This window comes from Salvelinus alpinus, chromosome 1 (genome assembly GCF_045679555.1).
Source record: "Salvelinus alpinus chromosome 1, SLU_Salpinus.1, whole genome shotgun sequence".
Taxonomy (NCBI): domain Eukaryota; kingdom Metazoa; phylum Chordata; class Actinopteri; order Salmoniformes; family Salmonidae; genus Salvelinus; species Salvelinus alpinus.
The window spans coordinates 43,641,894-43,662,394 of record NC_092086.1 but is presented as its reverse complement, the minus strand read 5'-3'; the positions used below and the strand labels follow the sequence as shown (position 1 = coordinate 43,662,394).

Genomic DNA, 20,501 nt, shown 5'->3' with positions numbered 1-20,501 from the left:
GCACGGTGATCTTGATGCTCCTTTCCAATAAATATTGAGGATCTAATTCTGGTGAGATGATGATAGATGCTTGACTGCTGTTTAAAATAAAATAGTATCGCTCTTATCCAGAAAAAGATCCCACATTGTCTAGCGTATTTTTTTGTCGACATTTGGACAGTTTAACGTAACATTTTCTGTTTCCATCAGGCCTGTCATTACACTTTACTCACATAAAAAATTGTAAGGAAACCTGGTTACTGGTGGGAAAATGCGCATATTTTCTTTATGCGGATTTTAGAACATAAACATGAAAATCTGTCGCCAATTGGATAGAAACCTAGCTACTGACTAATTGGGCCTTGTGGCCTCCAGCCTGTACCACAGGTGATCTCACTGCTGTGGCCGGTATTTTCCCTGGCTATTTGTCTTCCTGCTGGGGATTACCATCTGTTCGTAGTACTGTCGGCTGTTCGTGCACACACTTTTTTGTTTGTTGTTGAGGCAAATCGAAGTTCGGTAGCTGAAATCTACCTGCTTCCTCAGTGATTGGTCAACAGTACTACGAACGCAATTACTTTTCACCCGGTTTAAACTACTCCTACTTTCCCGGTTTAAACTACTCCGAGTAGGAACCGGTTTGCCTCGTGGCCGTGAGCCAGGTGCCCGCTCTGGCTGACAGCAAAATCGTCTCAAAACAAAAGTGACATAATTAAGCACATGGAGTGATGAGTAGGATTCTGTGATTTTACATTTTAAAAAACGCTTAATCTGCCATCAAAATGAAAAGTAGTTTGAAAATTCTAAATGTATTTTATGTAAAAGAGATGTTTCTGGAAGATGCACCATGCTGCCTTGTTGACAATATGACCGAGCCGGCGCAGATTACTGTTTGATTTAAAAAGTGCCTCCTCCCTCCCCGTTTCCGCCTAATGACTTGTCAGGCCATTGCCCGGTTCAACCTGGGCCAGGGTAATATAACTCCCTCAGTGGGAAATATGTACAGGATTCTTTAATGAAGTGTTTGTTGTCATTAATTCAATGAGAAGACTTGTTTTCGTGCAAATTTTTCCATTTGAGAAATACTGCACCAAACATCTTAGTTAGATGTAAAATTTCGCAAATTCGGCAAAAACATCTAAACGAATTACAGATTTCTTGATTTAGTTTAGATTAACTATTTTGAGGAAGCTATGTTGTTGCTATATCATCGCAAGAGGGACACTGTAATATTGCCACTTGAAAAAACATTTAAAAAGGACTGCCTTTTGAAAAGCAACGAATCACTTTGAAAACGGCCTATGTTGCATCGAGTTGAGTCAGAAACAGTTATTCGAATGTCAAAATTGACTACAACGTGTAAATAAAATAATTTTGGTAATAATAATAAACATCTCTGCGTCACAACGGATAAATGAAGGTTGGGTTTTGATTTGAAGGTGTCCATTTGGCCACTAACATGGCGTGAACAGCTGCAGTGATTAGCTGCAGTGATTGCTCTCTATCCAATAGTATAGACCAGGGTTTCCCACTCTGTCCCCGAGACTCCAAGGGGTGAATATTTTGTTTTTTGCCCTAACGCTACACAGCTGAAGGGAGTATACGAGGCACAGACGTTGTCTTCGCCTAGCCGAGTTCTACTAAACTCAGCAACAACAAAAAACGTCCTCACTGTCAACTGCGTTTATTTTCAGCAAACTTAACATATTTAAATATTTGTATGAACATAAGATTCAACAACTGAGACAAACTGAACAAGTTCCACAGACATGTGACTAACAGAAATGGAATAATGTGTCCCTGAACAAAGGAGGGGAGGTCAAAATCAAAAGTAACAGACAGTATCTGGTGTGGCCACCAGCTGCATTAAGTACTGTAGTGCATCTCCTCCTCATGGACTGCACCATATTTGCCAGTTCTTGCTGTGAGATGTTACCCCACTCTTCCACCAAGGCACCTGCAAGTTCCCAGACATTTCTGGGGGGAATGGCCCTAGCCCTCACCCTCCAATCCAACAGGTCCCAGATGTGCTCAATGGGATTGAGATCTGGGCTCTTTGCTGGCCATGCCAGAACACTGACATTCCTGTCTTGCAGGAAATCGCCCACGGAACGAGCAGTATGGCTGGTCAATCAATCAATCAAATGTATTTATAAAGCCCTTCTTACATCAGCTGATGTCACAAAGTGCTGTACAGAAACCCAGCCTAAAACCCCAAACAGCAAGCAATGCAGGTGTAGAAGCACGGTGGCTAGGAAAAACTCCCTAGAAAGGCCAGAACCTAGGAAGAAACCTAGAGAGGAACCAGGCTATGAGGGGTGGCCAGTCCTCTTCTGGCTGTGCCGGGTGGAGATTATAACAGAACATGGCCAAGATGTTCAAATGTTCATAGATGACCAGCAGGCTCAAATAATAATAATCACAATGGTTGTAGAGGGTGCAACAGGTCAGCACCTCATGAGTAAATGTCAGTTGGCTTTTCATAGCCGATAATTCAGAGTATTTCCACCGCTCCTGCTGTCTCTAGAGAGTTGATAACAGCAGGTCTGGTACAGGTAGCACGTCCGGTGAACAGGTCAGGGTTCCATAGCCACAGGCAGAACCGTTGAAACTGGAGCAGCAGCACGACCAGGTGGACTGGGGCCAGCAAAGAGTCATCAGGCCAGGTAGTCCTGAGGCATGGTCCAAGGGCTCAGGTCCTCCGAGAGAGAGAATTAGAGAGAGCATACTTAAATTCACACAGGACACCGGATAAGACAGGAGAAATACTCCAGATATAACAGACTGACCCTAGCCCCCCGACACATAAACTATTGCAGCATAAATACTGGAGGCTGAGACAGGAGGGATCATTGTCTGGTGGCATTGTCATGCTGGAAGGTCATGTCAGGATGAGCCTGCAGGAAGGGTACCAAATGAGGGAGGAGGATGTCTTCCCTGTAACGCACAGCATTGAGATTGCCTGCAATGACAACAAACTCAGTCCGATGATGCTGTGACATACCGCCTCAGACCATGACGGACCCTCCTCGTCCAAATCGATCCTGCTCGGTATAACGCTCATTCCTTCGACGATAAATGCGAATCCGACCATCCCCTCTGGTGAGACAAAACCGCAACTCGTCAGTGAAGAGCACTTTTTGCCAGTCCTGTCTGGTCCAGCGACGGTGGGTTTGTGCCCATAGGCGACGTTGTTGCCGGTGATGTCTGGTGAGGACCTGCCTTACAACAGACCTACAAGCCCTCAGTCCAGCCTCTCTCAGTCTATTGCGGACAGTCTGAGCACTGATGGAGGGATTGTGCGTTCCTGGTGTAACTCGGGCAGTTGTTGTTGCCATCCTGTACCTGTCTTGCAGGTGTGATGTTTGGATGTGCCGATCCTGTGCAGGTGTTGCTACACGTGGTCTGCCACTGCGAGGACGATCAACTGTCCGTCCTGTCTCCCTGTAGTGCTGTCTTAGGCGTCTCACAGTACGGACATTGCCATTTATTGCCCTGGCTACATCTGCAGTCCTCATGTCTCCTTGCAGCATGCCTAAGGCACGTTCACACAGAAAAGCAGGGAAAGCTTGAATATTCCAGAAAATGATGTCATGGCTTTAGAAGCTTCCGATAGGCTAATTGACATAATTTGAGTCAATTGGAGGTGTACCAGTGGATGTATTTCAAGGCCTACCTTCAAACTCAGTGCCTCTTTGCTTGACATCATGGGAAAATCAAAAGAAATCGGCCAAGACCTCAGAAAAGAAATTGTACACCTCCACAAGTCTGGTTCATACTTGGGAGCAATTTCCAAACGCCTGAAGGTACCACGTTCATCTGTACAAACAATAGTACACAAGTATAAACACCATGGGACCACGTAGCCATCATACCGCTCAGGAAGGAGACGCGTTCTGTCTCCTAGAGATGAACGTACTTTGGTGCTAAAAGTGCAAATCAATCCCAGAACAACAGCAAAGGACCTTGTGAAGATGCTGGAGAAAACAGGTACAAAAGTATCAATGTTCACAGTAAAACGAGTCCTATATCGACATAACCTGAAAGGCCGCTCAGCAAGGAAGAAGCCACTGCTCCAAAACTGCCCTAAAAAAGCCAGACTACGGTTTGCAATTGCACATGTGGACAAAGATCGTACTTTTGGGAGAAATGTCCTCTGGTCTGATGAAACAAAAATAGAACTGTTTGGCCATAATGACCATCGTTATGTTTGGAGGAAAAAGGGGGAGGCTTGCAAGTCGAAGAACACCATGCCAACCGTGAAGGACGGGGGTGGCAGCATCGTGTTGTGGGGGTGCTTTGCTGCAGGAGGAACTGGTGCACATCACAAAATAGATGGCATCATGAGGACGGAAAATGATGTGGATATATTGAAGCAACGTCTCAAGACATCAGTCAGGAAGTTAAAGCTTGGTCGCAAATGCGTCTTCCAAATGGACCATGACCCCAAGCATACTTCCAAAGTTCTCGCAAAATGGCTTAAGGACAACAAAGTCAAGGTATTGGAGTGGCCATTACAAAGCCCTGACCTCAATCCCATAGAAAATGTGTGGGCAGGACTGAAAAAGTGTGTGCGAGCAAGGAGGCCTACAAACCTGACTCAGTTACACTAGCTGTGTCAGGAGGAATGGGCCAAAATTCACCCAACTTATTGTGGGAAGCTTGTGGAAGGCTACCCGAAACATTTGACCCAAGTTAAACAATTTAAAGGCAATGCTACCAAATACTAATTGAGTGTATGTATACTTCTGACCCACTGGGAATGTGATGAAAGAAATAAAATCTGAAATAAATAATTCTCTCTATTATTCTGACATTTCACATTCTTAAAATAGAGTGGTGATCCTAACTGACCTAAAACACAGAATTTTTACTAGGATTAAATGTCAGGAATTGTGAAAAACTGAGTGTAAATGTATTTGGCTAAGGTGTATGTAAACTTCCAACTTCAACTGTATATACAGTATGTATATATATATTAGCGTGTGTAATGAAAGATACCAGAGGGTGGATAACTTAAAAAAGCACTAATATAAGAAGTAGATGGTACATGTTTGGTTTTTGGGCTGAATGTATACATTATGATTTGCTTCTGAACTGTATGTGAACCCCTCTGCAATCTACTGGCACTAACCATTAAAAACTAGGACTTCAACCAAGCTGTCCCTGTGCTATTTGCTCTCTTAAACTGCTAGCACAAAGCCTACGTGAAAATTAGGTTTTTCACAAAAGTTAATGAAAAATATAAAATTAACTGGCCCAAATCAGCTCTACATAATTTAGCAGGGAGGTGTGCAATTACCACACATTTTACCCATTATACCAGTGTAGAAACTACATCACCTAGATAGGTATTACCAAATCCCTTTCAATTCACATTCCTTGCAGAAAGAACTATTTGCAAACCTTTTAAAACACCCAGCAAGACAGTGGTCTTAGAAGGGTATTTATACTTTAAAATACATATTTTATGTCAATGGATGTGGATGAAAGAATTCCTAGTTTCATATTTCTTTCTTTACCTCCAACTCTATATATCCAAGTGAGCCTATGAAGACCTTAGGGATCAGATTTACCATTATACCCATTGATCTAGTCGTTTGTGATATCTACACTCAGTTGCCACTTTATTAAGTTCACCACCCTATTCACGAAAATAAATTGCTCCTACACACACCAAGTCCAGTGGTCTTGGCTTGCTAGATAATAAAGCATGCAGAGAAGTATTCAGGTATTCTGTTACTGTTTGTTTGAACTTTAGAATGTGCAAAATGACAGCACTGTCTGTGATGGTCTTTTGTAACTCAGAAAAGTTCCAAAACTGTTTTTAAATAATTCCAACACTCAACTTGTACTGACTGTAATAAACTCCAACTGGACTTAAAAACTTGAACAGTCCATCTCCTTTCCCAGATTCATCAACTGTTTTGAATTCATGCTGTTCCAGATGCAAAGGGGGTTGTACCTAATAAAGTGACCACTGAATCTATAGACTTTACAGAATGTGTTCTGGGAATAACAGGGGTATTAAACATTTGGCTGTAAATGTTGAACAGTTAAATCTATTACCTCAGGGGAAAAAAACTGAAAAAGGAAATACTGATACTGGAAAAAACATTTTGGGAGGTTTAATGTACTTTGATGTAGATACCTACTGTAGTTATTGTAATTCATGTTACATATATTTCTAAATCCCACATGGTGATCTCATGGAACCTTGCTGTTTTTATGTCTTCGCCATTAGGGGAGGTGTTATTTTAATTCTGCATTAGGCTAACAGGAAATACAGAAAAAAGGAGGGAAATGCTCAGACTTACAGTAGCTTACAACAAGGTTGACTAGGTGTTTTCTAGGTAAACTTTTGGCTCCAATGGGTCATGTAAAGCAGAAAAACTATATTTTGGGAACCCTTTTTCTACAGGGTGTGGGAAGGAGGCAAAGCAGACAGTGAGAGAACAATGTAGTATGTAACTGTGAGGGACATTTTTGTCTTTGAATCACAACCTTTAGAACTATAGGTTCCAGAAAGCATCTTTAAATGTGTCAACAATGCATAAAAATGTGGTCCTCTTCTTTTTTTTTTACAGTCTTCAATGCGAAGGAAGACTGCAAAGCACACATTGAGCATCATCCAGATAAAAATTATGATCATCTGACCAACTGGGTTTTTCATGGTGTAATATAATAGTAGGCTATGAAAACTCATGTAGTTTCATCCTTCAAGACATTTAGAAGTATGAAACTTTGTCTTGAAACTTTTTATCAGGGTTATCCTTGTGTTATTACTAGGGTTGCACATTTTGTGGAATATTCAGAGGTGGAAACTTTCCGTGGGAATTAATGGGAATATATGGGAATTAATGGAAATATATGAAAATTAATATTAATACCATTTAAATGTAGATGTATTTTGCATTGGATATATATTCCATATCATATGGAGACAGAAACAAACATTTTACCTTATCATAAATAGACATAATAGCAAATGATTAAATCTTTCCAATAGAAATAAAAAAACTATTTAGTTACGAATTGAAGTTTAATTAAATGAGTTGACTCTTCACATGGGATGATTTCACTGAACAACAAAAGAAAGGGAATATTGAATGATCCCCAATGATCCATTGCATCTCCCAAAAACGTTTAACATATATCTGTAAAATGATAGTCTAGAAACTAAAGCTTTTGTTGTCTTCCTCTCAGGTTTCCATGTCTTCTCCCTGGACATCCTCAATGTCCACCTCTTGAACATCAGACTCTGAGGCCTCATCTTCACTGTCACTTTCCAACCATGTTGAGGATGGCTCGTTGTCAGGCTCAAAAAGCATAAAATTTGCCCGGGTGGCCACCAATTTTTCAACCCTTGTATTGGTCAGCCTGTTGCATGCTTTGATGTGTGTTCCCAAACAAGGACCAGTTGCACTCTGAGGCGGCTGATGTTGGTAGGATTTGGAGGATGATGGAAGCAACAGGGGAAAGAGCCTCAGATCCACAAAGTCCCTTCCACCAAATGGCTGATGAGATATGTTGACATGACTGCCATATTGCATCTCCATCCCAAAGCCCTTGCTTGGAAGTGTACTTTGCCAGACTGCCAAGAACCTTGCCCTCATCCAGGCCAAGGTGGCGAGACATGGTAGTGATGACACCATAGGCCTTGTTGATCTCTGCACCAGACAGGATGTTCTTGCCAGCATACTTGGGCTCCAACATGTACGCTGTGGCGTGTATGGGCTTCTGGCAGAAGTCTTCGCGCTTTTTGATGTATTTCAGAACTGCAGTTCCCACTGCTTGGAGCAACAGTGAAGTGGGCAGGGCAGTACGGATTTCTTCTCTTACATCTGCAAGCAGAGTCTGAACATCAGACAGGATGGCATTGTCTCCCTCAATCCATGCAATGGCTACTGCTATAGGTTTCAGGAGTTTCAGGCTGCTTAGCACTCTTTCCCAAAATGCATAATCCAGGAGGATCGTCTTGATGGGGCTGTCCATATCGGCAGACTGATATGGCCATTTCTTGGAGACACCTTCCCTTCCAAGAGACTGTCAAACATGATGACAACAGCTTCGATGTGGTGCTCTTATTCTTCTCACTTTGCTTGGTGAGGTAGATTGCTGCTATAACTTGATGACCCTTCACATACCTAACCATTTCATTGGCTCTCTTGTAGTGTATCCATTGTTTTCAGTGCAATGATGTCCTTGAGGAGCAGATTCAATGCAAGATTCAATGCACAGCCAATGGGTGTGATGTGAGGGTAAGACTCCTCCACTTTAGACCAAGCAGCCTTCATGTTCGCAGCATTGTCTGTCACCAGTGCAAATACCTTCTGTGGTCCAAGATCATTGATGACTGTCTTCAGCTCATCTGCAATGTAGAGACCGGTGTGTTTGTTGTCCCTGGTGTCAGTGCTCATGTAGAATATTGTTTGAGGGGTGGAGATTGTAGTTAATTATTCCTTGCCCACGACCACTCAACCACCCATCAGAGATGATTGCAATACAGTCTGCTTTCTCTATAATTTGCTTGACCTTCATTTGAACTCTGAACTCTGCATCCTGCATCCAGCAAATGAGTAGATAAAGCATGTCTGGTTGGAGGGGTGTATGCTGGGCGAAGAACATTCAGAAATCTCTTCCAATACACATTGCCTGTGAGCATCAGAGGTGAACCAGTTGCATACACAGCTCGAGCAAGACATCCATCAGCATTTCTCTGACTACGTTCCTCCATTGAGTCAAAAAAACTTCTGATTCCAGGAGGACCATGAGCTGTTGCTATCGATAAGGTATCTGATTCATAATTTTCACCCCGAATAGAAGTAGAGGTACTTTTGTCAGAGGTTGCTTGTTGTGAGCAGTGAGGGAACTTTATGCACTTGGCCAGATGATTCTGCATCTTTGTTGCGTTCTTCACATATGATTTGGCACAGTATTTGCAAATGTACACAGCTTTTCCTTCTACATTAGCTGCAGTGAAATGTCTCCACACATCAGATAGTGCCCGTGGCATTTTCCTGTAAAGATCAGAAAAAAAGGAGTAAATAAAAACAAATACAATTCCATGTACAGATAAATAGTTAAGCAGTTAGATTAAACAACTCCTTCGTAAGATAAATGGTTTAAAATTAAACATGTATGGAAACAGGTGAATTAACACTCAGTTAGCAGGCTCAAGCAAGCTAAACCCCACATGGTAGCAAAAACTAACTAGCAGAAATTGTTAAGAAGTTAGAAATGATTTAAACACACTTTGCTGTAGGCTACTATTTACTAGTTAACAAAAATCATGTATGTCATAAAATATATTCACCCCACCCAGTATTGTAATCAAAACTTACCAGAAAGCATGTAGTCCTTGGCTCAGACAGTGTAGTAGTGTGGGCTCAATAGCATGTCATTAGTGTGCAAGATCTTGAGAATCAGCTGTACATGTAATGGAAGAGTGCACTGCACATGTGATGGAAGAATACACTGTGCATGCAGATGTTTGCAATTCCATTATATTGGGGATGGTTTAACCAAAATATGCCACATGACCTAGAATTGCCTTATGTGTATCCCACAAAAAAGGTTCACTGTTATAAGCTAACTTTTTTGATGAATTTAAGCAAAATTACCAGGCTTAACTTCCCATGGAAAATTTCCAGCCCTTTGCAACCCTAGTTATTGCTCTAATGTTCTATTATCATTACTCTATGTTATTCTTCTACTATGAGAGATACTATGACAGCAATTACCTGTAATAGGTACACACGTATCTGGCACAAGTGACGATTAAACTGATTTGGATTTCAAAGACTGCCATTATTGTAATGTTTAATATTACAACATTGATGTGTGATACCTTTTTTTATCAACACATACGTTTTTTGCAAATGTATGCCTTTATTACTATGATTTATATTGCCGGAATACTCAACGATGATTAACACTGCAGTTGTGTGTGCTTTTGTCAGGTTTGTGGTCAAATGCATGTCATTTAAAGTCAATTTGGCAATTGAACAAAAATCCAATTCAATTTGAAAATGTTTCTCATTGTAAAAGCACGTAATAGAATTTGGGTATTCCAAAACTGTAATTTACATGTAAATAAACATAACCCTGTTTTATGTTTTTAATACTTCAGATAGAATGCTCTGTGTGTCAGAGATGGTACCATTCAGCTTGTCTGGGGATGACAAAGGACTTCAACAAAGCAAAAATAGAAAATGATTGGAAGGAGCTTCTTTGCTATTAAATTAGAGACGTGTAAATAAATGACTGTTGTGCCTTGTAACTACTTTAAAATGTGAAACTGGTTGCACTAATATATGCAAACATTGATTTGGCATACAATTTAAGATAGACATTGTTTACATAACGATGTACTACTTTCATATAGAACAAATTGCACTTGAAATTAAAATTTCTTTAAAGTTATTGCAAATAAATGCATATTTTCACTTTTTTCTGAGAATCACTGAATTAGATTTCTTCATCTTTAAATGCAATATGAGATTTTATGTATTTCTATCAAATCAAAACTGTAATTTCTACTCAAAGCAAAGTTTGTTTAAGTATACTAGACATTTTTAGAATAAATCATACCAAGTTTGATGATTCTGTCATAAATCAGTGAAAACGTTGATTTCCGCCTTAAATTGCATTTTATAGATTTGATGTATTCCTATTAAATCAAAACTGGAATTTTTCCTCAAAACAAAGGTTGTAAAAGTATGCTAGACATTTATAGACTAAATCATATCTAGCTTGATGATTCTGTGACAAATGGTGGATTAGTTAATGATTTTTACATTCTTAAATGGCTTTTGGCGAATGTCTGTTGAAGGTCAGAATAAAATTAAAAAAACTTTACCTCGGTACAAGATCATCTTCTGCCGGTGACTATTAGTGACCAATAGTGGGTCACCTCCTCACACAGTTCATGCTCGCTCCATGGATTATCCTCTTCAAAATTGTCTCCCGCAATAAATGGCTCCATTTTGGGGACGAGAGGTTCTGGAAGGGTCTACCCTCCATCCAGTCCGATAACAAACCACACCGACCACTACTGTAGTCTCAGCAGCCAAAGTATAACCAATGTAGCATTATGACTGTCATTCATATATACATATCATTCAATACTAGAAAATCATAGCAAATAGAACTGCAAGTTAGTGCTGGATGTGGTAATTTGTGTTAAAGTGGCAATATGTAACTTTTTGGGAGGCCTGACCAAATTCAAAGAAATGTGAGTTATAGATGTTTTATTCTACTTGAAAGCAAGTCTAAGAAGCCGTAGATATGTTCCATGTGCACTATTTCTATGCTTCCCGTTCTTAAGTTTTGTGTTTTACTTTCGATTTTGTATACTAGCTTCACACAGATGAAACAATTTTTGCTTATGGAAAATATTTCACAGCGATTTAGAAGGTACAATATTTATCGACACTATACAAACTTGTTTTTTCACTAACTGAAATTAGGTGAACTATTAGAGTTTTAGCAACCAGGAAATGGCGTAGCAATTTCTGCATAGTGCAACTAAGTTATGAACCACTTCATCTTACAAAAATGTTTAGTAAATTTGGTCTTTCAACCAATGATCTGTAACTTCCAACACGAAAAAAATACAATTTCTAAATAATATTAGAAAAATACCTTCATTTAATCTATTTAACTAGGCAAGTCGGTTAAGAATTTGTTCTTATTTACAATGATGGCCTACATGGTATTTCTAAAATTGTATTTCCATGTCTAGTCCTCAATTCCAAATCGAGGCAGTTACACAGAACATCGTTTATTTATCATTTACAACATTGCAAATTCAACTTAAAAAACATTGTTTTCCAGCGAGCCTAAAACAATGAGATGTGGGGGTGGATGTCCTCAGTATTTGCAATGTACTCAAAGGGGAGTCTATCATACGAAGAAAGAGAAAGCAACAGAAAGCATGAAACTTGCAGAAGCCCAAGTAATGGTCCTGAGTCTTGCACCTAGTGTCCATATCTGTAAGAGGGAAAGGGAGTGTTAGTTATTAACTGTTTGACATACACAACTCATCTACAATGAGGCGGTGGAATAATGCATTAGCACCAGTAACATGGACGCATGGCTGTTGTTTTTTTATCAGCCATCTATTTCCCCAAAAGGCAAGCATACTGCAGCTCTGATTGACTGCAATTTAGCTAGGACCATGGAGTAGTGTTTTGAATAAGTGTTATGAATAAAATTATGACACTCACTTCTGAAACTCCCACTCCCTGTTGTCTAGGGGGCACACCTGCCTGGTCTTCAACCAACGGGAGATACAGTGGAAATGGAATGCATGCTGGGAGAGAAGATATTATTGACATAACAGCAAACCAAGACAATAGCCGTGTTTGAATACACATACTGTATACTACATACTTGAGTATATACACTATTAACTCATTTTAGTACACTGTAAACAAATGGTATTCTTTCAGTTGAGCGTACTAGCGCTTCGCCTGTCTACCCAGAAGTTAATGCTGTTGCTATGCAACCTCTCGCTAGCTTTTTAGCATAACAATTGACTAGCTTGACATTTTACAATTTTGTGTGTGTTCGTAAATTCAATCTGGAGTGCCAGAGTGCGCTCTGGGTGTTCGTAAATCCAGAGCGTTGTCAGATTGTCCGTTCATAAATTCAGAGCGTTTCGCCCTCGGAGTGCGTCACTGGACGCTCTGGCCGAGGAATAGGGTTGATACGAGCATTCTGACCTCAGAACGGCAGTCAAGCACCCAAGCTGACTGGTAAATGTTGGCTAGCTTGCAAGCCATTTCCAGACACAAATGAGGGAACACTTCACTGACCATTTTACTCGCAATAGCAGAGTTGGTTAGGCTGTTTTCATGTTATCCAGAGCGTTGGTGACTAAACGTGCCGCTGGCAACAATTTATTTACGCTTTTCCCCCTGATGTTTACTGACACCGGCCATATATTCACCGGGTGTTGAGCATTCGTAAATTCATCAGTTATTCTGCGCTCTGGCACACTCAGAGTGCTCTGAAATCGGAGTAGATAGCCAGAATTAACAGTGTCCATTGAGAACGCACACGACTATAACACTTAGCTAAGAATTACGTGAATAATCTAGTCAATAAACATTGTGTAGTTCGTTAGATTACAGTTAATATACTGCCTGGCAAGATCGATGTATTAGTAGCCAACTAACGTTAGGTAACTAGCTAACATACCAGTACATACTGCTGTAATGCTATGCTGTTCCTAAGGAAAGTGTAGCTAACAAATTGTCAGCCAACATAACATGTAACTTATTTGAAAAGTCATGACTTTATTACATTGCTCAACATTTGTCATAATAGGTTAAAGCAAGGAATTTGTATATACACTCTCGGACTTCGGCTGAATATTTTCCCGCCATTATCTTCAAATCTGAAAACGCTGTGAAGCCACGCCTATTTTCTGAAGAATTGCCTTATGGGCCAAAAAAGCACAGAAAGAGTGTTTACTGCTTCTATACTTTGTATTTTGGCAAATTTAGTACAACATCCAGGAACTATATCCATACTATGACCAATAAGCATACTACATACTCAATTTACGTCACAAATAGTATGGTTAGTGGGTTAGAATGAGTATTCAAACACAGCTCAAAACATACATTCAAAAATTCTATACTTTTAGGGTAGTTCAATATAATGCAGATTAGTTTAGATCATGCTGCTGATATTTCAATACTCTCACACTGAACTTTACAATCTAACTGATCAGGATGTATGCAAAATATACAAAGAAGTCTGACTCACATTGCAGACTCCCCAGGCTACGGTGCACTCCTCTGATGTGGCAGAGGCCTGGTTAGCCTGGCACTCTATGCCTATGGAGGACAAGAGAAATGTGTAACACACACCTTTATTAACCCAGTAGTCAAATAATGTTAATGGCATACTCACAGAGATCCATAATGTGATTCCTACAGATGGCACAGTTGTCCACCACAATGTCCCAGGCCCAAAGTGCCACTGCATTCCACTGAAAAGAAGAAGAGTCACATGAAATTATGATCATATCACTGGCAGTTAGTGTTTGGTTTATATTGCTGTTGTTTCAAAAAGGTATTAAAAAATTTGCATATTGTTATTAACAATTTATTCATGTTAATCTGGTATCAGGAGACTGGTGTCATTTCATCAGACAAGTTAGGCCTATTTCACTATCCACATTGATCACAAACAAGGCCAGAGTGAAAATGTTAGTGTTTGATACATCATTTTTCACTCATTCAGCGTCAATAAATAGACAACCTCAAGTGCAACTGGGCCTGTCATTTTAGCAAGATAACTAGGAAGCTGACGTTAGCCAGTTGAGCAAGTTAGCTAGTCATTGATTTCGTATGTCAATGCATCTAAAGCCGAACCTAGTAGTGGTTGGCTAGCTTCGATCACCACAAACAGTGAGATTAGTTAACTAATTAGGTAGCGATCAGCCCTAAAGGTGAAACGCAAACTCACTCCCCAAAATTAGATACAGCCAAACAGGGACTCCGTCTAGTTTCAGCTAGCTCGCGAGCTAGCAAGTTATGCTAACTAATCGCGCGTAGATTGTACCCAAACCCGTATTAAGCCTATAATAATATCGAACCTTACAGTATGTCTAAAATGTTGCTATGATTTATTTTTTAAATAAATACCTTCTTCACTTCAAAACGTTTCTTGCTTGCTCCACTATTCGTGGCGCTTGGGGTATCAACATCCATCGCTGCCGCCATGTTGACTATCGAACTTTCGTGTGAACAGAGATATTAGAAAAAGGAGGAGATAGACATCCCACGGGGATATGAATGACATGACGTAACGCCCCACACAGCAGAATGTCGACCAATCGTGCAGACGTTGTCATGCGGCGTCACACAGTTGCTAAATGAATCGTCACGCAATCCCTCAAAGTCGGGGTACAATGTCACGTTCAAAACTACCTCGGAACTCGGAAAAAACGAGCACGACTTGAAAAATCGATTTGAACGGACATCCAACTCGCAATTCCAACTCGGGAACGTTTCTAGAGCTACGACTTTCCGACCTGAAGATCCCTGGCGTCATGTTTTGACTTCGTATTTTTCCAAGTTCCAGTTGTTTTGAACACGGAAAAATACGAGGTCAAATCATGACGTCAGTGATCTTCAGGTCGGAAAGTTGGAGCTCAAGAAAGAGGCCCGAGTGCAATTCTGAGTTGGATTACCATTGAAATAGATTTTTCCCAGTCGGAGTTAGTTTTTTCCGAGTTCCCAATTGTTCTAAATGCGCTGAATTCTGAGATTACCGAGTTCCAATTGTTTTGAACGCTGCAAGAGGCCCGAGTTCCCGAGTTGGAATCCCTCGTTCAAAACAACTGTGAACCGGAAACATCCGATTTGCGACTTCAGTGCGTTCAAGACAACTGGGAAATCGGGAAAAATGAACTCCGACTATGGAAAATCATTCTGAACGGTCATCCAACTCGGGATTCCAAGTCCATTTGCAAGACAGCGCCGATAGAGATGGTAGCCTCGCTTCAGGTCCTTAGAAAACTATGCAGTTATTTGTTTTTTTTATGTACTATTTCTTACATTGTTAGCCCAGAAAATCTCAGGTGTTATTACATACAGCTGGGAAGAACTATTGGATATAAAAGCAATGTCAATTTACCATCATTACGACCAGGAATACGTCTTTCCCGAAGCGGATCCTTGGTTCGGACCTCCACCCTTGACATGCGATCTTATCCCAGAGGCCGACCCAAAACAACGCAGTCGCCGCAGGAGAGGCAGACGGAGTGGCCTACTGGTCAGACACAGAAAGCCTACTGGTCAGACTTACCAATGTCCAATCTCTAGATAACAAGGTGGATGAAATTAGGACACGAGTTGCCTTCCAGAGAGACTTTAGAGATTGTAACATTCTCTGTTTCACGGAAACATGGCTCACTCGGGATACGTTGTCAGAGTCGGTACAGCCACCCAGTTTCTTCACGCATCGCGCCGACAGAAACAAACATCTCTCTGGTAAGAAGAAGGGCGGGGTGTATGCCTTTTGATTAACAACTCACAGTGTAATCACAGCAACATACAGGAACTCAATTCCTTTTGTTCACCTGACCTAGAATTCCTTACAGTCAAATGCCGACCGCATTATCTTCCAAGAAAATTATCTTTGATTATAGTCACAGCCGTGTATATCTCCCCAAAGCAAATACCTCGTCGGCCCTGAAAGAACTTCACTGGACTCTTTGTAAACTGGAAACCATACATCCTGAGGCTGCATTTATTGGAGCTGGGGATTGTAACAAAGCAAACCTAAGATTAATACTCCCTAAATTCTATCACCATAACGAATGCGCGACACGAGCAGAATTCTGGATCTGCTCGAACTTCCGCGATGCATATAAAGCCCTCCCGCAAATCTGACCATGAATCCATTTGGTTGCTCCCAGCCTATAGGCAGAAACTAAAACAGGAAACGCCTGTGCTCAGGTTAATACAACGCTGGTCTGACCAATCGGATTCCACACTTCAAGATTGCTTCGATCACATGGAGTGGGATATGTTCCGGATAGCCTCAGACAACAACATTGATGTATACGCTGACTCGGTGAGCGGGTTCATTAGCAAGTGCATCGGAGATGTCGTACCCGCTCTGACTATTAAAACCTTCCCTAACCAGAAACCGTGGATTAATGGCAGCATTCGCGCAAAACTGAAAGCGCGAACCACCGCTTTCAATCATGGCAAGGGGACCAGAAACATGACCGAATACAAACAGTGCAGCTATTCCCTCCGCAAGGCAATCAAACAAGCAAAGCGTCAGTATAGAGACAAAGTAGAGTCGTAATTCAACGGCTCAAACACAAGACATATGTGGCAGGGTCTACAGTCAATCACGGATTACGAAAAGAAAACCAGCCCCATTGTGGAAATCGACGTCTTACTCCCGGACAAATGAAACAACTTCTTTGCTCGCTTTCAGAACAATATAGTGCCACTGACTCGGCCCGCTGCCAAAGCCTATGGGCTCTCCTTCTCCGTGGCCAATGTGAGTAAGACATTTAAATCTGTTAACCCTCGCAGGGCTGCCGGCCCAGACGGCATCCCTAGCCGCGTCCTCAGAGCATGGGCATTGGCAGTCCTCAGAGCATCCCTATCCCAGTCTGTTGTCCCCACATGCTTCAAGATGGCCACCATTGTTCCAGTTCCCAAGAAAGCTAAGGTAACTGAACTAAATGACTATCGCCCCATTGCACTCACTTCTGTCATCATGAAGTCCTTTGAGAGACTAGTCAAGGGTCATATCACCTCCACCCTACCTGATACTCTAGACCCATTCCAATTTGCTTACCGCCCCAATAGGTCCACTGACGATGCAATCGCCATCAAACTGCACACTGCCCTATCCCATCAGGACAAGAGGAATACCTATGTAAGAATGCTGTTCATTGACTACAGCTCAGTATTTAACACCATAGTACCCTCCAAACTTGTCATTGAGCTCGAGACCCTGGGTCTCGACCCCACCCTGTTCAACTGGGCCCTGGACTTTCTGACGGGCCGCCCCCAGGTGGTGAAGATAGCAGAGGTGGGACCAAGTCATTATTTTACAAGTCACAAGTAAGTCTCAAGTCTTAGCACTCAAGTTCCAAGTCAAGTCCAAAGTCAAGACAGGCAAGTCCGAGTCAGGTCTCAAGTCCTAAACTTTGAGTTTCGAGTCCTAAACAAGTCATAATGTGCTCTTCACCAAATGTAATACCATTTCATATTTTTAACAAGAGTAATAGTTAGTATATTATATTTACGCAAATCATGAATTCTTTTAAAAATATCTATATATTTATTACTTTCCAAATAAACGTTATATTTCCATGGAAATACATGGGTAGCCATGAGAAAGACCCCCCCCCCCAATAGTGTTCGACTATCTCAGCTGGCACAATTTGATTGGCTGCTGTCCGATTCAAACTGTAATCCGTTAAATGAAGAGTTGATGCGCTGCACACTTTTTTTAAATAGCATAATTTTTTATATTTGGGCTTGGTGAGGGTATCAAGTCAGGTCGAGTCATAAGGCTCGAGTCTGACTCGAGTCCAAGTCATGTGACTCGAGTCCACACCTCTGGAAGGTAGGAAACAACTTCTCCACCCCGCTGATCCTCAACACTGGGGCCCCACAAGGGTGTGTTTTCAGCACTCTCCTGTACTCCCTGTTCACCCATGACTGCGTGGCCATGCACGCTTCCAACTCAATCATCAAGTTTGCAGACGACACTACAATGTTAGGCCTGATTACCAACAATGACGAGACGGCTTACAGGGAGGAGTTAAGGGCCCTCGGAGTGTGGTGTCAGGAAAATAACCTCTCACTCAACGTCAAAAAAACAAAGGAGATGATTGTGGACTACAGGAAACAGCAGAGGGAGCACCCCCCATCCACATCGATGGGAGATTAGTGGAGAAGGTGGAAAGTTTTAAGTGCCTCGGCGTACACATTACGGACAAACTGAAATGGTCCACCCACACAGACAGCGTGGTGAAGAAGGCGCAACAGCACCTCTTCAACCTCAGGAGGCTGAAGAAATTTGGCTTGTCATCTAAAACACTCACCAACTTTTAGAGATGCACAATCGAGAGCATCCTGTCGGGCTGTATCACCGCCTGGTACGGCAATTGCACCGCCCTCAACCGCAAGGCACTCCAGAGGGTTGTGCGGTCTGCACATCGCATCACCGGGGGCAAACTACCTGCCCTCCAGGACACCTACAGCACCCGATGTCACAGGAAGGCCAAAAAGATCATCAAGGACAACAACCACCTGAGCCACTGCCTGTTCACCCCGCTATCATCCAAGAAGGCGAGGTCAGTACAGGTGCATCAAAGCTGGGACCGAGAGACCGAAAAACAGCTTTTATCTCAAGGCCATCAGACTGTTAAACAGACATTACTAACAGAGGCTGCTGCCAACATACAGACTCAAATCTCTGACCACTTAAATAAAAGGTATCACTAGTCCCTTTAAATAACGACACTTTAATAATGTTTACATATCCTACATTACTCATCTCATATGTATATACTATATTCTATACCATCTACTGCATCTTGCCTATGCCGCACGGCCATCGGTACGACCTGGAAATCACTGACGTCATGATTTGACCAAGGTTTTTTCCCAGAGTTTTCAGTTGTCTTAAAATCACTAAGAGTTGAGAAACCTGCCTATTTTCCTCGGAAGTACATAATGTCACGATTCCAAAGCTATATGATATTACAGAGAACAAGTGAATTCTCACATCTCTGAAAATATTTGTAATGTTGTATTTGTTGACGAAATTCATGCTGTTTTTTTAGCTATCGCCCAATAAGGGTCTATTCACTTCTTGAAGGAGAGCTCTCCTTGTCCAAGAATTCACCCAGAATGCACCATGCAACCCAGTGACGACATTTACACTAGATAGTACAGCCACAATGTTATAATTGACTATATCGTTAAAAGTCATGAAAACAAAAAAGTTTTTTGGTCTCAATTCAAGATTAGGCATAATGTTAGCAGTGTGGATGATGGCCAGATTTTGGGTGATGACCAAATTAAGAGTGAAATGCAGAACTGTAATTCTCATTTGAAAGCAAGTCTAAAAAGCTGCAAATCATCAAATAGGACAATGAGTCAGATATTTCACAAGATGTACAAATGTGAAGCAACCGGTTGGCATTTCCACTCACTAGCAAATATGATGATGAGGAAGCCTAGTGGCCGGCAGGGGGAGAAGATGGTGCGAGATGGATTTTGGCCGACATTCTTATAATTTTCTCATAGATTAACATTTGACAGTTTTGTTTCCAAAACTAGAATATGTTACAAACAGAGTGGACTAAGTTTTGTAGACTTTACTCTTTGCCAAAGTTTAAACAAATTTGTGTTCTTCAGAAGGAGTGCAGGGGCGATTTGAGATATTGCACACACGCACTTCAGAGTAGGCGTTCCCTAACGGAAATATCCACATACATGCTAAGATATGTTAATAGGATCTCACTAGCTCGTTCTTGGCGTTGCCCATCATGTTGCTTGTTCTGCCCTCTATGATTAATTTGCTCCTATTGGAAACGACAAGCTGTTGTCTATCTTGAGTAGATCTGTTCTATTTGTGTTATTTCTATGCTTCCCGTTCTTACGTTTTGTTTTTGTGTCTTTTACTTTTGTACACCAGCTTCAAACAGCTGAAAATACAATATTTGAATTTTAGGAACCAAGAAATTGCGGGGCGATTTATTTTCTTATTGCACCTTCAAGAAGATACATTTTAGAAATAGGTGGGGTTTAAAATCAAATCAAATGTTATTTGTCACATGCGCTGAATTCAACAGGTGTAGACCTTACAGTGAAATGCTTACTTACAATGTATTCTGATTAACCAACAATGTTTTAAGAAGTTAAGAAAAAAAATGAACAAATAATTAAACAGCAGCAGTAAAATAACAATAGCGAGGCTATATACAGGGGGTACCGGTACAGAGTCAATGTGCAGGG

At 41.3% G+C, this 20,501-nt stretch overlaps 1 protein-coding gene across 1 annotated transcript; it reads right to left on the bottom strand.

Moving 5' to 3' along the window:
• Positions 1 to 11,748: 11,748 nt before the first annotated feature.
• Positions 11,749 to 15,327, bottom strand: LOC139536198 (E3 ubiquitin-protein ligase RBX1). The gene is made up of 5 exons (XM_071336552.1): positions 14,643 to 15,327; positions 13,906 to 13,984; positions 13,759 to 13,829; positions 12,210 to 12,295; positions 11,749 to 11,973 (listed from the first exon to the last, which is right to left on the bottom strand). The coding sequence occupies exons 1-5, from the start codon at positions 14,718 to 14,720 to the stop codon at positions 11,961 to 11,963; spliced, it is 327 nt and encodes a 108-aa protein (XP_071192653.1). The 5' UTR covers positions 14,721 to 15,327; the 3' UTR covers positions 11,749 to 11,960.
• Between the last annotated feature and the right edge of the window lie 5,174 nt (positions 15,328 to 20,501).